The sequence below is a fragment of the Platalea leucorodia genome (genome assembly GCF_965183815.1).
Source record: "Platalea leucorodia genome assembly, chromosome: 2".
NCBI classification, from domain to species: Eukaryota; Metazoa; Chordata; class Aves; order Pelecaniformes; family Threskiornithidae; genus Platalea; species Platalea leucorodia.
The window spans coordinates 83,939,365-83,960,002 of NC_138824.1; the positions used below are offsets into that span (position 1 = coordinate 83,939,365).

The following is a 20,638-nucleotide window of genomic DNA, read 5'->3' on the forward strand; positions in this document are numbered from 1 at the left end:
AGCTGCTTTCTTTTCTTCCGCTTCTCTTGTTTTGATTACTTAACTTTTTTTCATCTTTTTTTTCATCCTTTTCCCTACTGATCTTGCTTCTCAGTAGAAATTCCAGTCTCATCATTTTCGGATTCCTTTTTCATCTAGAGACAGTTCTTTCTCAGGGAGCGGTCATTGTTTTGGAGCCAAACTCTCTATGGAGGTGCACTTTGCACTTTCTAAAAAGGCGGGCTGTAGGAAGACAGAGGGATTGAGCACTGTCACCTTGAACCAAAGAGCCTCGCCAACAAGAAAGTGTGTGTGTGCATGTTTGCGTGAAGTAAATTGCACACAGTTGTATAATAACAAGCTGTATTCTTATTTCTGCTGACAGTATAAAAAATGAAGTTAGAATAGTTTCCATCTGCCATCAGAAGATACAGTTACAGATTTACAATACAGATGATGCAGTGGCAATGTACTGTTTAGGCTTCTTGGCTATTGGGATAATACAGCCCGGCATAAATATCAAACCTGATGTGTTTCTATCCGCAGGTCAGTTGATTACTTTCTGTCCTAACGTACTCTTGACTGAATTTTTGCTTTATGTTTTCTCCCTGCCTGCCTGCCTTCCTACATTTTCAAAAATAGTCTAATTGTCAGAGCTGAACCAGAAAAATTAGCTGGAATGACCATCTCTTCTAGCATCACTGTATTGCCTAGTGTCAATACAGAAAACCAGACTGTAAAATCAACCATTTTAATAGCTTTCAGGGTATATCCAACGTGATTAGAATAATCCTATTTTGGTACATTAGTTTTTGTCCTACTTATTCTTGTTCAGAAATAATTCTGGTTTTGGGAGTTTGGTGGATAATCTGTTCCCACACCTGCAAAGGAGTGCTCAGTAGTATTGAGTTTTATTTTCAGTTCCTCGTTGGTCATGTTGATCTATAGGTATCACTTTAATTGTAAAGCCATCGATGGTTTGGACCATTCTTTTGTTTATTTCATTTTTAAAGGGCAGAAGAAGAAAAATCTCTGTTCTTAAAGTAAATTCAGCCAAAGACTGTGGCAGGTCCTTGTTGCAGGCACTGATTTTTTTTTGGGGGGTGTTTTTGTTTGTTTTTCATTTACTGCTGCTATATTATGTTTGCCACCATCTTATGATGCCCCTCTCCTGGCAAGTATATACAGAGAACATTTGTCTGTGATGGCTGGGATGTCCAGCAATGCATTAGCCACAGAAACTGTGCTTTAAAATTGTTAAATTGTGACATAACTGCACTTGAAGGAGGCGTCTTCATTCATACTCCATAGCTGCACTCTTCTGGGACGCTGTAACTAGTGTTACCCAGGAAAAACATAAAAACCGAAGAGAACTTGTTGAAAGGCCCCACCTTCTGAAATGTCCGTATGTGAATTTCTGTTAAGAGATGTTAAGAGACAGACATCTTTTCATTTTTTTTTAATTTTTTTTTGGATCATGTAGTCTTTATGTTAGCATCCGAGAAAAATGCAGTACTGCTAGATTCTCAATGTATTTCTTTTTGTTGAATATATAATCTCTGGCATTTGGCCTGTGTACATATGAAGAAAATACTTGGCTAGGTTTTATGCATTCCTGGAAAGACAACAGCAGGTTTTAAGTAGAAACAAAAACGTCAGTTCAAATGCATATATGACCTCGTTTATTTCTTCATTTCTTCTCCAGCCCACCATCTAGTCAGATACAAGCCAAGAGCTCCCAGAGTAAGACCTGGGAGCCTGTGGCCCACAAAGCTTTCCTGCATTATTCACAAAGGTCGTTCGCAGAATTAGTTGCTCTCTGGGCTCCTCGTGCTCCCTTCCGTCTGTCCTGCCATCTGGGTGAGGGAGCAGGTATTGAGGGGGCCAAAATTACTGCAACTTGGAGCCCGGTGGTCCTGCAGCAGGGCCCCCAGCCACCTTTTACCCTCAACAACAGCAGTAAGCTAGGGTCTGCCTTGGGGTAGCACTGGGACTGGGGCAAGTCTCAGCTTAAGTATTAAAACCCCAAAATGCATCCATTGTCTTCTGGCGTTCTGCTCGGTTACGTTTTCTGCCCATGACAACTACTAAAGAATTTACTTCTGGGCAATTATAGGCAGTGACAGCAGTCTGGGTCTTGTTAGATTGGTACACATGCCTCTGAAATACATTTCATTTCCCATTTAGTTTCATTTCTGAATTGCATAACTTCTTTTAATTAACAGTTCTGTTGAACAAAGGATACTTGTTTGGAAAAGGAAATTTGCTTTGATGAAACAACAAATTTGTCATGAACAGTGTAGTTTCAAGTTGATATGGAAGCAGATTGAATATCTCTGTGTAATTCATCAAAACAGCCATATAACTATTTACAAATGAATTTTTGACTGAAGGTTTTCAGCACTCATTTGCTTTTGAAACTCACTCCTGCTGTGGCTGTCTGTGCAGTGAAGAACATGTGGAATGCAGGCACCATTTCTTAAGTTAGCTTGTAAGCAAATACTCACTGTAACCTGGATTTGCTCCTTAGGATGTGCTGGTTTCAGCCAGCAATGTGGGGCTAGTATTTTTGGGTTTTTCTTCCTTATAAAATATGAGGTGTTAAGTACCACACTGGGTAAGGGGAAAACACAACTAGCATTTTATTGTAAGTGCGTGCAGTGTTTTCTGTTACGGATGATGTTCTCGTAACTACAGTCAGATCTGTAACCTCTTCTTATCTCTGCTGGGTTAGCGATGGCTGCCAAACAAGAAAACATCCCCTCTGCTCTAAGTGTTGTGTTCACAGAAAAGGAACAAGGGAACAGATTTATTGGCATACATCAGCATTCCCGTAAGTGATATAAACGTGCCCCACATCCTTTCTGTATTCCTTCATAGACACGTTTCCCACACAGTTTGAAGCGGTACTTTTATTGTAAGACTCAGTCAGTACAAACTTCTGTCTGCACCCTTTCGTTTTCGTTAGTGCTAGAGGAAGACTGGTATTCAGCATCACATTTTATCCTCTTTTTCATACCTCTGAAGAAGGCTCTTCATTACTTCCTTAACTTTATCAAACCTTCATTACTTCATTCAATTAACACAACCTTTCCTTGAACGTACAGGCTTGGTGGGTTTTATTTGCCAAGTGTGGAGATTTCTGAGTAGTAAGTGTGTGTTGAGATGTCTTTTGTTTTTCACGTTTGCCCAATCACAGCCGAATTTTATGTATTTCTGAATGTTTTCAGTCCACATATCAAATAAAACAGTTCTGTAATTGTGTAGGAAAGAGGATTTGGAGAATTAAAATTATTGTTGCTCCATTGTCATACACATTTTGATACAAACAGGTCCGAATAGTTACCCTAATACTGTTTCCAGCTGTTTTCAGCTGCATCCTATTTTTAGCTTAGTGAGACAAATGCAGGTGACTTTCCCTTTTGGGCACATGGAACTGGGTACTAAAAAACCTGCCAAAGTTAACCTAGGTAAGTGTGATTACTGTATCATCTTCTGTATTCTTTTATGCTTAATTGTATTTGCTAGGAAATATCTGTATCTATTGAGGTTAGCTGTCTGCAAGTCTTAGTTACTATAGGCAAGCTTTTAAGGGGTTATGCAGGAGGTTATGTTGTTTGTGTTACCATAAATACAGATTTCTCAACTAACTTTTTGGTTCAAAGCTGAAATGACAAGGGGAACCTAGAACAGTGATGCCCTTTTTTACGCTGAATTTAGATCACAGTGAATTTAATTAAGTAATTAATTTTCAGGACCTCTTCCTCTCATTGCTCTTGTATTGGTCTTGATTTAGTAAAATCCAGCTACTTTCTTGGGTAATAGGGTTGGATTTTACTCATGCTGTAGTACTATGCAGTCTTGCATATTATTGTGTTGTGTTTATTAATCAGACCAAAACATTAAATCAGGAAGATGAAGTTCTGAAGGACCTTTATTTTAGAATAGCGATAATGGCAAATACCATCAGTAAAATATGCCATTTTGTTTGCACAGTATACAAGAGCTCTAATGTTGCCAGCTTCATCGAGTTAAGAGTGCAGAGTCCATTTAATATCTTTGGTTGTAAGGGTTGTAACAACAATTGCAATTTAAATTAAAAATGTCTTTTATGCATAAACCATAGAGAACACAAAATTGAGCTGCTGTTCCTACTCTTCTCCAGTAGTGTATCACTGCAATGAAAATACTGTGAAATGCTTTCTTAACGTAAATGTTGCAAAATCTTTTTTTTTTTTTTTTTTTTTTTTCTTTAATAGAGAATAGATTTTTTTCTTTTGGAGCTCAGCTCCTGATCTGTTACTGGAGCTGCTGTTTTATTCTAGTCCTGTTTCCCTTCAGAATATATGTGATCACTGAACTGAGCTTATTCTGAATAAAATATGAATGTCTTCCCTCTGATTTGAATGGAAGAATTTTATGCCTCTCAGCCTTTTAGAATTTTTTATGAAGGATTTATGTGTTTACAACTATGTAACTTATTTCTTCGCTGAACTGGACAAGGGCATAATTAAGGTTGAATAGGCTGGAGAAAATAGTGAGGACATAAATGGATGAATGGTTATTACATGATAGGAATCTGATGGGGTAACATATTTCTGCATTTTTAGATTTTTAATTTTTATGTCCATCTCTAAGAGCTGAGTCCAGAGACTATGTCTGTGCAAACTGGGGCAAATCTTACCAGCCTTTCAAGTGTAACTGTTCCTTGACAATTTGTGTAAATGGAACTTCTTTTAAATTATTTTTCCCCATTTTTCTAATCTTCTCTCTTGTCTTTGTGGGATTGGGGAATGGTTTGCATCTGTGTTCATTCTGTTACCCGTTGCTAAAAATGAAATTTTAATCTGAAACCTCTTTTCTACTGAAAATTATTAAGGTTGAAATGTTCTTGACTGGCCCTACCAGCCCCATTGACTTATTTGCATGATCCCATGTGCATTACTCTGTCCATGAAAAAAATGTTGGCCCATCGTAGAATAGCTTTACATGTTAAACGAGAAGATTTTCTATTTCTCATGTGGAACAGGGGGACAAGTTGCCTCCATTGTGGGGGAGACCCTGGAGATGCAGATGTCCTCAAGAAGAAGTGTCTGAGCAGCAAGTGGGACTGGAGGGGTGGTGGGTGGTAGCTCATTGCTCTTCCCGGCTCCCATGTGCCTGCTCCAAGCTGATCTGTGTTGGAAATGGGCACAGGCAGCAAGTGCCAGAGCCTCCAGCACTCCCACTGGGATTTCCAGAGGTGAGAAGCTCTGGCAGCATGGACCTGTGGGAGGTAGGTGGAGGGACTGTGCCTCCCTGTGGGTAGAGAATGAAGCCAAACGTGAAGTGAGAGGGAACAAAATTATGAATAGTTTTGTTTAAGGGGGGAGGTAGGAGGGAGAAACAGTCCCCAGATAGAAACACACAGAAAAGGAAGCGGTAGAGAAAACAGTAACTAGAAAATGGAGTGGTTTAGGGAAAATGAGGGACAGGAAGTAAAAAATACCGATGTTGTGGATATATGACACAAAACAGAAAATAGGTGTTTAAAAAAAAAATCAGGTTTACAGCTTTTACATAAAACATGCTGAATTTCATGGACAGGGTGTTAAAAAAAGACATCATAAAAACCACCTTTAATAGTGTCTTGCTTGTTTGATTTGGAAGTGACCCATCAAATATTTAAGCACACCAGTGTCCTAAATGAAGTCACATCTGCGAGTTCATACTGCAGAAACATTAATTGCTTAAGGTCTGGCTATCTCTCTTCCTAATCACTTGGGAAGTACTTGGGTAATTTTCCATGCAGTCGAGGTATGACTGATGTTCTGTATGATTAGCACATGAAACGCTCCTGTAGCAAGAGCGTGTCTGTGACATCAGGTGTGTGCATCACCTGCTGTGACGCACGAAGCTTTGCTGCTGAGCAGGTTCCCAAAACTAACTGTGAGAAGCAAGGTTATTCTGGCACTGGAGATGCTTTCTACAGTCTTTCTACAAACCTGATAACAAAATCATTATAAGGAGTCTAAAATCTTTTTTCGCATTGCTATTACCTTCTGACGAGATATTAGTAAGAATTATTGAAACAGGTCCCTGGCTAAGTAGATATTTCACAACCACCTTACTAGAATCCTTCATTAAATTTACATTCCTGGCTTCGGCTTCAAATTTTTTTTTTCTTGTTGCAGCTTTCTGCAGGCATAGTAGTGAGAACTAATAAATCAGATCTCTTGAAAAACAGTTATTTCACAATCACCTTACTAATGCTGTTGTCAGGAATGTAAATAAATGAAGGAGTACAGAGAACAGTATTATGGGATATCCAAGTACCAATTTCAGTGAACAAGAAGGGAAGTTTTGTAAGACAGAGGTAAACAGAAACCAGCTTAGATACAGAACTCTTCTGCAGTCTGCCTTTGGCAACCAAAGCAGGAAAAGTATCTCAAAAACCTCTCCAAAATAGCATCAGAGTGAAAGGGTGAAAATGCCGGCTTCCCACACTACTTAAGGAACTGAAGCCTTAGGTAGTTTGGGGAACTGATGAATAATTCATTCATGGAAAAGACCCTTAAGATCCTTGAGTCCCACCGTTAACCTAGCACTGCCAAGTCCACCACTAAACCATGTCCTCGAGCACCACGTCTACCCATCTTTTAAATACCTCCAGGGATGGAGACTCAACCACTTCCCTGGGCAGCCTGTTCCAATGCCTGACCGCCCTTTTGGTGAAGAAGTTTTTTCTAATATCCAACCTAAACTTCCCCAGGTGCAGCTTGAGGCTGTTTCTTCTCATCCTACCACTCGTTACTAGGGAGAATAGACCGACCCCCACCTGGCTACAACCTCCTTTCAGGTAGTTGTAGAGAGCAATAAGGTCTCCCCTCAGCCTCCTCTTCTCCAGACTAAACAACCCCAGCTCCCTCAGCTGCTCCTCATGAGTTTTGTGCTCTAGGCCCTTCACCAGCTTCGTTGCCTTTCTCTGGACACGCTCCAGCACCTCGATGTCCTTCTTGTAGTGAGGGGCCCAAAACTGAACACAGTGCTCGAGGTGCGGCCTCACCAGTGCCGAGTACAGGGGGACGATCACCTCCCTGGTCCTGCTGGCCACACTATTCCTGATACAAGCCAGGATGCCATTGGCCCTCTTGGCCACCTGAGCACACTGCTGGCTCATGTTCAGGTGGCTGTCAACCAATCTTCTGCAGATCCTTTACTTCCTGACAAAAGCAATTGATTGATCTTTTGTTAAACCTGACCTGGAAGCTACACTCTGAGGGAGCGTAAACTGATGTAAATTTGCTGTCAGCCAGCCTCTCCCTTGATCCAAGAGTGCTGTAGCATCCACTTGAAAAATACCAAACACATCAGCCAGACTCTACTGAGGAACCCTATCAGAATTTTCTCCCAATTTAAGCCCCTGGATGGTTCCCACCCAATTGCAGAAGGGGTGGTGGTCGTGGGGAGGCAGAACAGAAGCAAGAACCTGGATTTCAGCCGTCTGGATCCAGGTCAGCCTGGATTTAGGTTGGGTTTGGTTATGGCTGCACCCTTTGTGTGAGCTGAGAAACTCAAGCCTCTTTCTCCCTTTGGGAATGGTGACTGAAATAAGAGGAGTGACCAAACTCTGTGTGTCCTTTTGATTGTGTGATGAAAGGTGTGTAGGGTTTTGACATGAGATGAGGTCAGCCTCCTTTGGTAGGCAGTATCTACTTTCATTTTGGCTAGAAAGGTACAAAATGGCCCTTGATCCAGGAAAACCATCCTCTTTCAGGGCAGTGCTTATGAAAGTGTTCGATTCAGGTGCGAAGGAAGAGTACAGTTTTTGGTTTTGTTTTGGTTTGTTTTTTTTTTTTTTACCCAACATCTCTAACTTGTCTGAGGTGATACCCAGGGTAAAGTGATAGACTTATAAAACCAAGAAGGAAGACAGCTATAAAGAAGGGAAATGAAATTAAGTACTTGACATGGAAATGTTTCAGGAAATGTAGTTTTATATGCTGCTGTTCTATTATTAATTAACTTTCAAAAATAGCATACACATAGCAGCTCAGTGTATTATGGCAGTTTTCTTCAATACTAAGAAACAAGAGGACAAGTGACTATCATTGGGTGAAAGAGGTGCAGCACGTTGCTCTTACAGGTTGCTCTAAAAGATCCCAAGGGCCCAAATTTGTTCCACCCTAATTTTGGCATCCTCCCCTGCTGCTGTGCCTGGTGAGCTAAAGACCTACTTCCAATAGGTTTGACTGGACCATGATAATTTCATGTTTTTCCTTGGTCTCCTCTTCCTAGATCAAATAAGTCAAGTAAAGGAGCTACTTGGATGGTCACCATGATTGATATTTTTCACTGCCATGGGTAATGAAAGTGCTGAGGATTTGTGTTGTTTGCTAGGGAGGCTGGAGGCAGAGCAGCATGGCCAGATGGGATGGCTTGGCCTGTTCTCAGTGTAGCACTACAGCCTGGTGTTTGTTTTCAAATATTAATCTAGCTTCAGATTGGAAAAACCTGGTTTTTTATCTAGTATGGTGTCCTGTTAGTGCTATCAGACCTTTGTAATTGCCAAAATAGGGCAGAAAAACGGTCCTGGAAGCTTTCCATGCAGATAATCTGTCTTAAAGTGTAAACATGCTAAGTAAAGAGCCATGATTTTTTAACTGAAAGCCTTATCACTATCTTTGTGGGAGTAACTAGTGCTTGAAAATGCTGTCATTTACAGGAATACACATGATATGGATACTGGATATGCTTAAATCTATATTACTAGTACCTGTATGGCCTCTCCACAGTGCTATCTCTGAGATTTGCTGTACATGGCTCACCCTGGTGTGAATGCCACCAAGCTGCTCAGTAACGAGGCGACCTGTGTGAGCCTCGTCCCGCTCCTTCCAGCTCCCTCTGCTTTTGCGCAGGGTGTGAAGACTTGTTTTCAAAGAGCGATGGCGTGCAGCTTATCCCAGCTCTGGGGTGTGCACCTGGAAACATGACATTTGTCTGTTTGCTGCTCGGTCCCAGGGTACTTGCTTTCATTTTGGAAACAGACCTCCCCCTGTACTTGGGTTCACTTTCAGAGCTAACGTAGTGATGCTGTTTCTACTAGCAAGAGCTGATCTGTGCGGGATGATCTCCCAGGAAGGCAGGCACTCTGGAATAGCATAATATTACAAGTCACCTGCTGATACACGTAAAACCCTATGCGTGTCTGTTAATATTGCCCTCTTTTAGGGTAGTGACACTAGAGAAGGCTGAAGCTTGCAGTATCTATCATTAAATCTTTTTTTCATTGCTCTGTGGGGAAAAAAAAGTGAAGTTTTTTTATAAGTTGTTATGAGTCCTCAAAAGTCAACTCACTTTTGTCCAGCAATTGTGCTCACACAAGCATGATTTCCTTCTAACAAGCCAAAGATGTTCTGCAACAGCAGGAATTTTATGAGTATTTGATGAATAGCTTAAGTTAGAATTTGCAGGATTAAAAAGAGGAAACTGGGTCAAATGCACATGGTGTAAGCATCTAACTTCTTTAATTCATGTGTTGCATTTTGAAAGCTGAAGAAGTGGGTTTTTTGGGGATGGGTTTTTTGGTTTGTTTGTTTGTTGTGGTTTTGGGGTTTTTTGGGGGGTTTTTTGTTTTTTTTTTTTATTTGACCATCTTACAGAAAAATTACTTTTGTCTTTGGAATTTTGTGGGCCAAATCCCAGGAGACTTCTGGAGTTTCAGTGTGTGCAACCACTTTAGGAGCTGCTTTTCCAGCAAGCCCAGCACCTTTCTGCATAAAGACTGTGCTGCTGCTTTTCTAGGTATATCACTGGGTTTGAAGAATCAGGGAGCAAGGACAGTAAGTGTTCTATCTGCTAGAGTTGAAGCTGAGGCCAGTTGTCAATGGATGCAGCTCTTGCAGTAAAGCTTTTGAGGACCTGCTGGAGCGTAAGCCAGCACATACAAAGATGATGAACCCTGGAGGTGACTATGTACATTTGGAAGGGCGAGGGAGCCGCTGGGGCTGGTGCCTGCCTGCAGCACCGCTGACCCTGGCTCCACATGTCCTTTCCCAGGGACCCTGGTGCTCGTGGCAGCAGTGCACTCCATAGCTTCATGTTTGGGCTGCCAGGGGCTCGCTAGGAAGTGTGCGTGGTTTGTGCTCCCTCATGACATTAGAGCTGCTTGGAGAGCAGAGGTGATACCCTCGTGGTGGTAATCACCGGTGGCGGTGGAGGGTAAGGTGCATGCAGGTGTTTTCCATGGAGCATCACAGCACAGGTCCCACAAGGTTTCCTGAAGATAAACGTATCGTGTTGAGCATACGTACTTGTCCACTATTACAGCATACAGCTGATGGACCTACAGAGCACGGGTGTTTGAGTTAGATGGTGTTTTCAGATATTTTTATTAGCTGTAATTGCCAAAGCCACTGCCAGTGCTTAGATAAATGAAATAACCTGAAGTTCAGACTAAAGGAAAGGAAGGTTTCTTACTCTGCTCTTCCTTTCTAAAGGTTAGTTGCACAGAAGAGGTGGAGAATGTAGTGATGACATCCTACTGGTATTGCAGTGGCCTTATAAACAGAACTAATTCAATGCAAGAGGAAGGATCCTAATGACCATGTTTTTTCAAATCTGTCTTAGACCTGTAGGTGTGTTAGTGTCTCCCTTGCTTAACCTAAGTTGGATTTTAGTTGTTCTACCTCTCTCCTTGGCATTGTGTGCAGTGATATTAGGCTTCATTTTGATTCAAGAGATGATGATACAGAAGATGTAAAAAACCCCAATGTGTTATAAGCCTCTCTCGAGCTGTATATAGTCAGTATGACTGTTCTCAATGTTTTCACACACACATTTTTACTCTCATGTCACTGTTGTCCTTAATGGTTAATATCTTTTGTCTCTGTATTTTCAACCGTGTGGACATTTTTGGACTTGGTGTATAAAATATGTAAATACCTAAGCCACAACAGGGCTCCTAATGGTCTTTGTGGCTTTTTAAAATATACATGAAAATAAAAAGTGTATAAAAGTAATTGCTTGCTTAGCATTATTGTGGTAAAAGGCATTTCTAAGTTTAATATTGTTGGGGTTTTTTGCTATACAAGTAACCACCAGTGCAAGATGGACTGTCTGATGTCTTTGCCAGTGCAAGTGCTGAGCACTCAGTGCAACAGGAGCTTGGGGAGAGTAACCCACCTGAGGACTCCCACCAGTCCTGGTTGGTGTCTCTGTGCTAGCCTACTCCTCCTCTCTGCAGCTGCCTTTGGAAGCCATCATCTGTCCTGTAGTTTTGTCCCTTGATGGGTTTTAGGTATTTTAAGGAAACTGAGAAATACAGTGGCCAGTCCTACGTGATTGTTACCCTCCCTTTGTGCTGGCTCAAACTAAAAGCTCACTTTGCGTTATGTTAGAGGGGCCTGAACTGACCATTAGGGTTTGTATTCCTCTCCTTAATTCTCTTCCTCCCTCCGAAATTCCTCCAAAGAGTAATAACATGCAAAGACAAAACTTAAAGCCAAAAAAATGGATTTCTTTTTGGTTCGTTTAGCCTTTTGTCCTATTAATTCCATGGCAGATGTTTTCTTTTTAAGGCTGCACTCCATCACATAGCGTGTTTTATCTGGAGTGAACACTAATGTCTACATTGTATGTTAAAGCATCACTTTTAAAAAAGGCAATAATGTAAATGACAAAGAGAAAAGCCCCAAGGACAAGTAGACCCTGTTTCTGGTGTTCTTTAACTAGAATTGGATTGCTTTAGCTATAACTTTTGTGGCTGACTGGCTTCCATCTCTGCTTTTTGTCATAACATTGTGGGCTTTTACAGCAATTAAATCACTGCTCATTCACTACTCATGAAGTTATTTCAACAGGGTTTGCTCAATAAAAATCAAGTTCGGTTTATGTTATTAAAATGTTGAACACTGCCTCTTCACTAGGAATTATCATGGAAATTAATTCTGGTTTTATTTGGAATTAAATTAATGTGGTTTTGTTTGTCTCCCCCCCCGCCTTCTTTTCTCACTGTTCAGCTGTGAGGTCTGGCTGGCTGCCCCCACCACCACCTGCACTGCCCCCTCGACCTTCTGTATCTCAGGTATGGACAAAGGTTTAGCACTTTCCTGTGTATTATTTGCTTATTTATGTTACTGTTGCAGTGGTTAGCGCAAGTTGGCTTGGACATGGCAGTTGTTCTTCCTTCCAAGTTAATGCAAATCTGCTGTTTGCTCTGCAGTTCCATACATGTCCTTCATTGGTCTGTCTAGCCAGTGTGTTGCAATGTCAAATTACAGACTAATTAAATCTCTTTGCAGTGAAGCTGACATGCACCCACTAGGCAAAACTGTAAATTAAAGGCTAGTAAGGCTAGTCTACTAATAAGAGTTTCATGCCTGAAAGCCATGGGCTTGATACCTGCTATTTGCTTCTCAAGCTTCAAATTCTCAGAGGGCATCTGCTAAGGGAGCCATGGGATGAGAGAGTATTTTTCACCCATGGGTTTGAAAAATAATGCTGAAAGGAAGCAAATGCCTTGTCAGTTATGTTATTAAGTTTCAAACCATTAGTGGCATGCTTTTGTTTTGTTTTCTGGATGGGATTTTTGTGTGTTTGTTTTTAGAGCATCACACAGCCACAGCACAATGCAAATTGACTAAATCGTGTATCTGCATCCAGATACTTCTTCATGTTTTAGGAGGTGATGGAGGATCAGTGTCTTGTTCTTTTTATGTTGTTGGCTCTGTTAAGTCTTAGGCGGTAGTATGCTTCATATATTACTCCTTTAGGTGAAGTGTATAATAGAAAACAAGTCCATAGGGGAGCTAACAGCCCATTACATATAAAAACTTGGTGAGACACCTTCTTTGATCAGAAACAGTCCCCACTTGAGTTTTGGATCTGCTCTTGAGAGTCTGCCGTTGAACACCACCTGCTGCACAGTGCTTAGGATAGAAATGATAAAAGGCTTGTTGCTGCCCCCAGCTCCACCAGCAGCTCATTGCTCTCTCCCTCTCCCCAGCCTTTTTTAGCATCTGAGTGCAGCTAGTTTCTCCCTTGAGGACTGTGGAGCGTTCTGCTTTGAACTTGGGTGCTTCCCCCGAGTCACCATGGCATTAGCCGTGCTGCTAACACCACATGCTCCTTAGGGCACCCATCACGTCCCTGTTTTGTCTAACGCTCCCCAGAGAGTAGTGTTTCCCTCTGGCTTCCCCTGATCCTGCGACGCAGCTCCCTGCCTTGTGCCTACAGCAGCTGCTGCTGCAACGCACCCCAGCCCTCCTGCCGCTGCTCGGACTTGCCACAGCGTGCCGGCTCCGTGCACTGCAAGCCCTCTTGCTGTCATTGGGAAACACAGCAAATATAACAAATCCTGTTCTTGGGGAAAAAAAACCCACATTGTTTTCAAGCAATGTTCTGCTAATTTTTCATTTTCTTGTTCTGTGATTGATTAGTGTTTCCTTAGCAGGGCAGTGAAGAGAGATGTTAGTTTATTTATGCATGTCCAGCAGCTTCCTTACCACATCAGAAATACTGAACCAGCTGCTCATCCTACACTGGGCCATGCAGAATATAGGACCTTTCTAAAACGATAAACACAAGAAGATTCTCATGTGAAATTCTTGATCCAATCCTTTCCAATACAAAAGTCTATTTTCTGAAAGAAAGAAAAAGTGTCTTCTGTGTCTACTCAGTAATGAATATATAGCTGATGCTTTGCTTACATGCATCACTTACATTTACTCAATTTATTTCTGATGATTTTTAAAGATATTTAATCAGATACCTCATCAAAATATTCTTGTTCTGATGTCTAGCAAAAATGTACATAAAAACAGTTCTTGAAAACTTAGTAAAATTCATGCTTATCACATTCTGTTTGTTTTTTCTCCAAGCATGCCTTTCTGTGATAAAGGTAACAGACAGTAGGGAAGTATGTGTGGTGGGGTCATAACTCAGCTGAGCTGACCCTTACGAATAGCATGTAAGCAATAGTAAGCATATGGATTACATTAGTCCAGTGGGGCCCTTGATTTAAAGAGCACGAAGAAGTTGGAAGGAGGGATCTGCTTTCAAAACTGAGGCAGTGTCAAGAACTGAAGAAAAGCCATGATACTGAAATGACACATTCAGCTTTTTCCTGTTTCAGGATTTACCAAACTCTTCTTAAATTTCTGTTTTAACTTATTTTTCAACAATGTTATTGAAAATCCTTTTTTATTGCTGTAACATTTTGCTATATTCCTGCAGTTAAGCACTGTGAATGACAAATGTAGCTTGGAAATGAAGCGAGCCCCACATATTTCAGGTGGCTGTGCACCATGGAAGTATGCTCGTGGTGTGATTATTTTGGCTCAGCTTTGGAAATCAGTTGATGGAGGAGGAGAGGGAAATCATTTCTTCTGAGGACTACAGTTTTCTGTGGATAGCTGAGAAGCAGCCTGGAAGAGCCCAGTTGGCTCTTTAGAGTGAGATTAAAGGGCTCATGGAATGTAAAGGCCAAAGTGCATAGGAGAGAGGTATCAAGGGCTAGGTATTACATTTCAGTGGAGCAGAAGTCCTTCTGTGAGCTTAATCAATAGCAATATAGAAATGACATCTTGACTTTGGTCCTGGGTTGCTGTTGTTTTTGGTAGAATTTGTTTCAGCCTTTAGGAAAACATTATTTTTCCTGTCAGAACCTCCAAGGTAATCAGATTCAGTAAGTTACTGAAACAGTGGTTATTCAGAGTGTGCCAAATGTCTCTAGTCGTATCACAAACTTATTAAATTATGTCCACATCCAACTCTGCCTCCATAGTGCAGTCAGCTGAATAACGAGGGAGGAGGACTGTATCCCTGGGTGAGTGTAGCACAAGGTAAAACTTAAAGCTAATACTTCTGTGGCCTTGACTCCAGAGCTCGGTGGATGCACAGGCTCACTGTGAGAGGCTCGAGCCTTGGGATCCTGTGAGAACTTGGCTGGTTTATGGGGAAATAGCCGCGGGGCTGGCTTCTCCGCTCGGGGCTGCTGCTGCCAGCCCACACCGTTCCACACCTCTGATGGGGAGACACCTTTCCAGGTGCGACTGCGTCTCCTCTTACCTCTACGATGGGTCTTAGAGTTGGTGGATTAACTCTGCTTTTCTTTCTTCTTGATGGCCTCTAAAAGGCTATGGTAGCTCCATCTCCTCGGGATTTTCCTCCATTGCCAAAATCAGTGTTGTATCGACTTGGGTACAGTTTGTGGGCTGATACTAAGTTTTCTTCAGAGGTTGCACCAGATATTTCTCTGATGCAGTGGTGCTTTCATCAGAGGTCCCTATGGGGACTGTAAGTAAATGTAATAAATAAAGATGGACAAAAGGCAAGTTTACATAATGTGGATACACCATTGTCTCCAATTTATGATCTTTTAACCCAAATTCCAAACGTATCTCTCTGTGCTGCAAGCCATTGATGTTTCCAGTAAGACACTGTGAAATGCAGTATGAAATGCTTTATTAGAATCCTCAATTCATGTTGCTTTCCTATGAAAAAAAGAAAGTAATTCAAGTTTTGCCTAAATTCTATAAAGAGCATTTGGAAAGATTATGCATAGAAACACGCTTATACAAAAACTAGAGTTTTGTTTTGGATATATATGTTATTTCAAAGTGTTTTCCTTGTACAATATGCCTGTGTGTAACTTCACCGACACCTTCTCTAATCCCTAGTAGCACATCTCACACTTAGCAAGTCTGCAGTAGCTGCTTGGATTTAAGGATAATTTTATCTGTATCAGTTTCCCTATTTTTTTGGACGATAAATATTTAATATGCTGCAAACTGCTGTACAGACATAGGACACTGGCAATGCCTTACCTCTCTTGCTCACTTCTACTGACATGCTATAGTTATGGCTTTTCCACTCTTTTTTTTTTTTTTTCTTTAATTTTGGGGGGTTTTTAAGTTTTTTAAAGTTTTTAGGGTTTTTTGTGTCATCCCTATTGTCATCCCTCCACCCCGAGTGATGGTATGTAGAACAGATAACCTATAGCTTGTTGAAATACCTACTGTGGTTTTTTTCTTGGCTTGTAGAGGACTGGATTCAGTGGCTCGGGTAATTTTTCCTGATACCATGTTCCTAGTTTAATGGTAAACTTAAGTCATCAAGGAGAAATGGCATAAAGGTGGCCCCAAAACTTCTGTGCGGACCCAGAGCTGTAGATAAAAGTTTGTATAACTGGGAGGCAGTAAGAATCAAGATAGGAAGGCAATAGCATATGTAGCTGATTTGCAGTGAGACAGATTTCAGAGAGGAAATAACTTTGGCTGTTCATGAATAACACTCCGCTGGAACCAAACATGTATGCACATCTCATATAAGCCTCTGTTATTATTTTTTTTTAATGGAAAACAAAATAATACTTTATTACTGTTGGCTTTTAAGCCTACAGAAGTCATTTACTGCAGATGTTTACTGTGGCACATTTAGTAGCGTATTTATGCTAATAGGAATTATGGATGAACACTGAAGAGCAAATATAACTTCAGAATTTTATCCAATATCAGCTCACTATCTGCAACATTGCCCAATTATATCAACGTTCCTTTATTTAAATTACTCTATTTCAGTACCTTCCTGTCCAGTAATGAAGGCGTATCTTCAATCCTGCCTGTGCAGCATAAAACAATTTGAAAACAGTGGGACTGGAAGAAAACCCTGTGTATCTTGGCTGAAAAAACTGGTGTTCCTAGTCTCTTTTCCCAGGGTCTAAATATTCAGCCTGTTGGTTTTTTAAGTTCACGCTGATTTGTGCAGGACTTTTATTTCTGAAGACCTTGGGACCTGGTTCTCCCACTGGTTCCACACTGGCGGTTTTGACAGATGCTGAAGAAATTATGGATGAAGGCAGAGTGGTGAAGTGAAGTGGAAGTAGGTAGGCAGCTGTTAATGTTATCAAATTGAAACATCCTGAGTACATTGCAGCTCTGAAGATTAAAATCTCACTGTTATATGATTTAAAGAGTTAGGCTGTCAGTTTAGTGACCATCATTACCATTAGATGTTATTGATTTGGTGAAATCATGGAAACAAAGTGCTGTGAGGGATGATAGGTGGGTCACCCTACCCAGTCACAGGCACCTGGTGTTGTTGGAAAGCAAAGATATTATTCTTTTTAACATATCGAATGTTCCACTCTTCAAGTGTTACTCGATGCTTCATAATTCCTTGAAGCTTTTCGGCCATTCATCATCCAGAATTGCAAGTGAAAACTGGGACCCAGTTCAAGAAGTTGTCTCTGCCAACATGTCTCCGTGTTCTGCGGAATCCAGGGAGAGCCGCGAGCGCGGGGTACGCTCAGGCCGGGTCCGTAACCATCAGCCACGTGTGCCCACGCTGATCTGCGGTTCCGAGGCCAAGAGGTGGGGAAGGGCTGCCCTCCGTCCCGCTGAGACCGCTCAGCCTCCGGAGCGGGATGGCCACGTGCAGGCTCCGTGCTGGGAGCTGGTCCGGGGGTCCCCCCGTGGCCAACATCTTTGGGTAAAGCCGAGATACCTGGAGGATGAGGTAGGGTTTGCTTATCTCTGTTACAGAGTTGTTTGGAGAAAATGTTCAGCCAACGGAGGCACCTTCTTACTCTAAAATTATGTGAGGAATTTCAAGTGCTGGCAGGATACCTGGAGCTTTAGAGGAATGAACTCTTTTGTTATAGAAATTTAAAAAAAAAAAAAAAGTGAAGATTTTACTTTTGGTAGCATGCTATTTGTATACATGATGGTATTCTCTCAGACAACCGTTTTATATTAAACCGAAGGAATACCTTTTTTTGCTTGCATTTACAAACACTGTCCAAGAGGAGGGTGGGTGTTTTGATCTTCTCCGCGGTTTTGGCTGCAGAATAACATATGTTATCAGTAATCAGTGCAATAGGTACTGAAGAAGTCTGTAACTGTAATAAAACTGAAAGTCTTCTGTAACATGAAAGATTTTGCCATCTGCCACTTTAATATAATACAAGTAGATTATCTTCCTCTCATGAAAATTATATATTAAATCTAAAACAGACAGACAAAATAAATTATGGTTTAAGAAGTGGTGGAAAGTAGCACAGTTAAAATTGAATTTGGGGAGTAGTTGATGGATGCCATAAAATCCTTTCTAAAGAGGTTTCTGGGAGAGTGGAAGAAGGGCGAGTATCTTAATTAAAACACGTTGTAATAAATTTTGAAATTGGCTTCACGTTTATCGTAAAAGCAACAACAAAAAAAGCTGAGAATCCAATGCCTATATCTCTAGTGGAATGCACATACCCCTTTCTAGCTTACGTTAATCGGGTTTTGTGGAAGTGGAGTATTAAAACAGATTGTTAATGCTTCCATCTGGGTCCTATTCTTTCCTTGCGAATGGGCTGAACGTCAGAGCAATTTGTTTGTATTTACTGCCTTTTTCCTCAACCTTATCACCAGCCCTCAGATAGCTTGGGGAAAGAAAAAGCTTATCAAAACTTCAGGGCTGCACAGCGCTAAGAAAGCAGGCAGCATGCTAAGACCCTGGCAGCTTGTTGCATTTGCATCCCTATGGGTTTTATTTCTGTCTTATCATTTTCAGTTTCTGTAACAAGCAATAAAAAGAATTGATGATTGTGTGGGATGCACAAGACTCGCAGAAACTGGAATTGAGACATCTTGACTTCTTAGAAATTGGCTTTAAGCGCAAAAATATGAATGTTAGAAAGGAGCAAAATACCTCTTAAATGAACTTGCGTAGAGATGATAGAAGATTGCAATGGGCACATACTGAGCGTTAAGCATATTTAGTATCCTACTTTTTCTTACAGATAAGCTGTTCTGAATACTTTTTTGCAAAGCTAAGCAGTGGCACTGTATAGGTAATGATTATGGGCTATTCCAATGGATGCACAGAGATAATTTCAGTTCTGTGAGTAGTGCCTTTGACTACAATGGGACTATTTCCATGTATAAAGTTAGCCTGGAGCATAAGCGCGGGCAAGATTGAATTGTGGGAGGGATTGAATATATACTTCACCTCCTGCAAAAAGGCTCTCAGGTAACAGAAATGTGAAAGCTCCGCATAGACCTTCTGTTCTGGAAGATCAGTTATGGATTGTGTCGAAAAGTGGGTATGAAATCTACACATGATCCAGCATTGCAAAGCAAAAGAACTGGAAATGTAAGTGAAGAACCAGTTGTTAAGGTAATGCATTCTCCTGCAGTTACGAAAATCTTTCATCTGAGGCTTTCGAAGCACTTCGTGCTTAAGTGAGCGTTACATATTCTTTTAGAAAGGTACTGTTAAGTATCGTCACATGGGGCAGTGAGGAGATTATGAATAGCTGGTCAAGGATCATGCAATGAAATAATGAGCATTTGCAATTCCTAATGCTCTCCTTAACGATGAGGAATTATCTGTCCTAATGCTCAATATTGGCCGTAGGCCACAGGTTGGTCTCTGGCCGTGGCAGATGTACAGAAACTTTGTTGGCCAGTTTTATCTGCTGCGGGGAAGAATGAGGAGGGTATGGCTATTCCTAGAAAATACAAGACTGCTGGGGAGAAAGGAGGTACTGTCTGTTAATAACTGGACTTGGTCTTTGCAAAGAGAAGCTCTTCAGGAGATTTGGAATAGCACACTGTCCTGCTCTTTTCTGTGGTCACTTAGTCTTCTTCCCAAAATCAAGATACTCTTAGGCCTGGGGTGCAAACTCCCTTTTGCACTGCTGGTAGCACACATGAGCAGGATTTTCTTTGCCCAGCTACTGTAACCCTGGATGTGGACCCGGCCATACCAGCACAGCAGCCCTTCCTATGTCAGTAGCTTACTCCATTCTGTGGACATGAATGAGGTGCGCTTCTAAGTGCTTTTAAACTACTGTAACTGAATTTTCCTTTAGAAGACCATGTTGAATAATGTGTAATCTCTGTTTTATAAACCAGTGGTGAAGAATTTTAAACCCTAATGTAATGATGAGAAGTTTCCAAGATGTGGGAAAACTTAAAAGACATTTATTACTGTGATGAAGGAGGCAGTTTATTTCTGTATTTCTGAATGAGAAGTAAGTTGCCCAAAGACTATGCTAAGCATGGTATAAAAACGACGAAGAACTAAAGGGAACCCACCTCAGCTGCTCCTGATGGATCACCTTTTTCTTACACTCCACTATAGGAGCTTGGACTGGAGTGTCCTGGAGCCAGTCTCACTCTGCCCATGACCAGAAGACTACAGGGACTAGCTATTACCCCATGTCTGGATCAGTCAAGGGAAGGAAACCTGTGAAGAATCCCTCTGCCAAAAGAAAAAGCAGGAGTTATTTTTCCTTTAAAATCCGTGTGGGGAGACATCAGCTTGCAAATGTATTTGTAAAGCCTCTCAGGCCTTGCCTAGAGGACTTTGTTGGGTTAGCTGAATCAGCAAACCTTCTTTGCATCAATGCATGTTGCAGTTAAACAAAAGATTTTTGCCTGGGCTAGATGCTGTCAGTCCCTGAACAAAATCCCCTGCAACAGCATACCGATTTTTTTACTCTTGGGCACTTGTGTCAGAGGCACATTGCTCCGAGGAATGGAGATCTTTTGTAGAGGAGAATTTGTAGCTCTGCTGGCAGATCATTTATGTGTAGACCTGGCTTTTGCATGAGGGGGAGAGGAGACCGTCCAAAGAGCTGAGCCTTACCGTGCCCAGCACCGGCTGTTTGCCCAGCCCATGGGGCAGC

The 20,638-nt window shown here is 41.4% G+C and overlaps 1 protein-coding gene across 1 annotated transcript in view; it reads left to right on the forward strand.

Annotated features, from left to right (window-relative positions):
• REPS2 (RALBP1 associated Eps domain containing 2) overlaps nucleotides 1–20,638 on the forward strand; it is a gene marked incomplete at its 5' end in the record, with an annotated part of 98,671 nt that overhangs the window by 68,038 nt on the left and 9,995 nt on the right. The window contains one exon of the mRNA XM_082337607.1: nucleotides 11,979–12,043. Coding sequence (XP_082193733.1) covers nucleotides 11,979–12,043 — 65 coding nt within the window. The remainder of the gene's footprint in view (nucleotides 1–11,978; nucleotides 12,044–20,638) is intronic.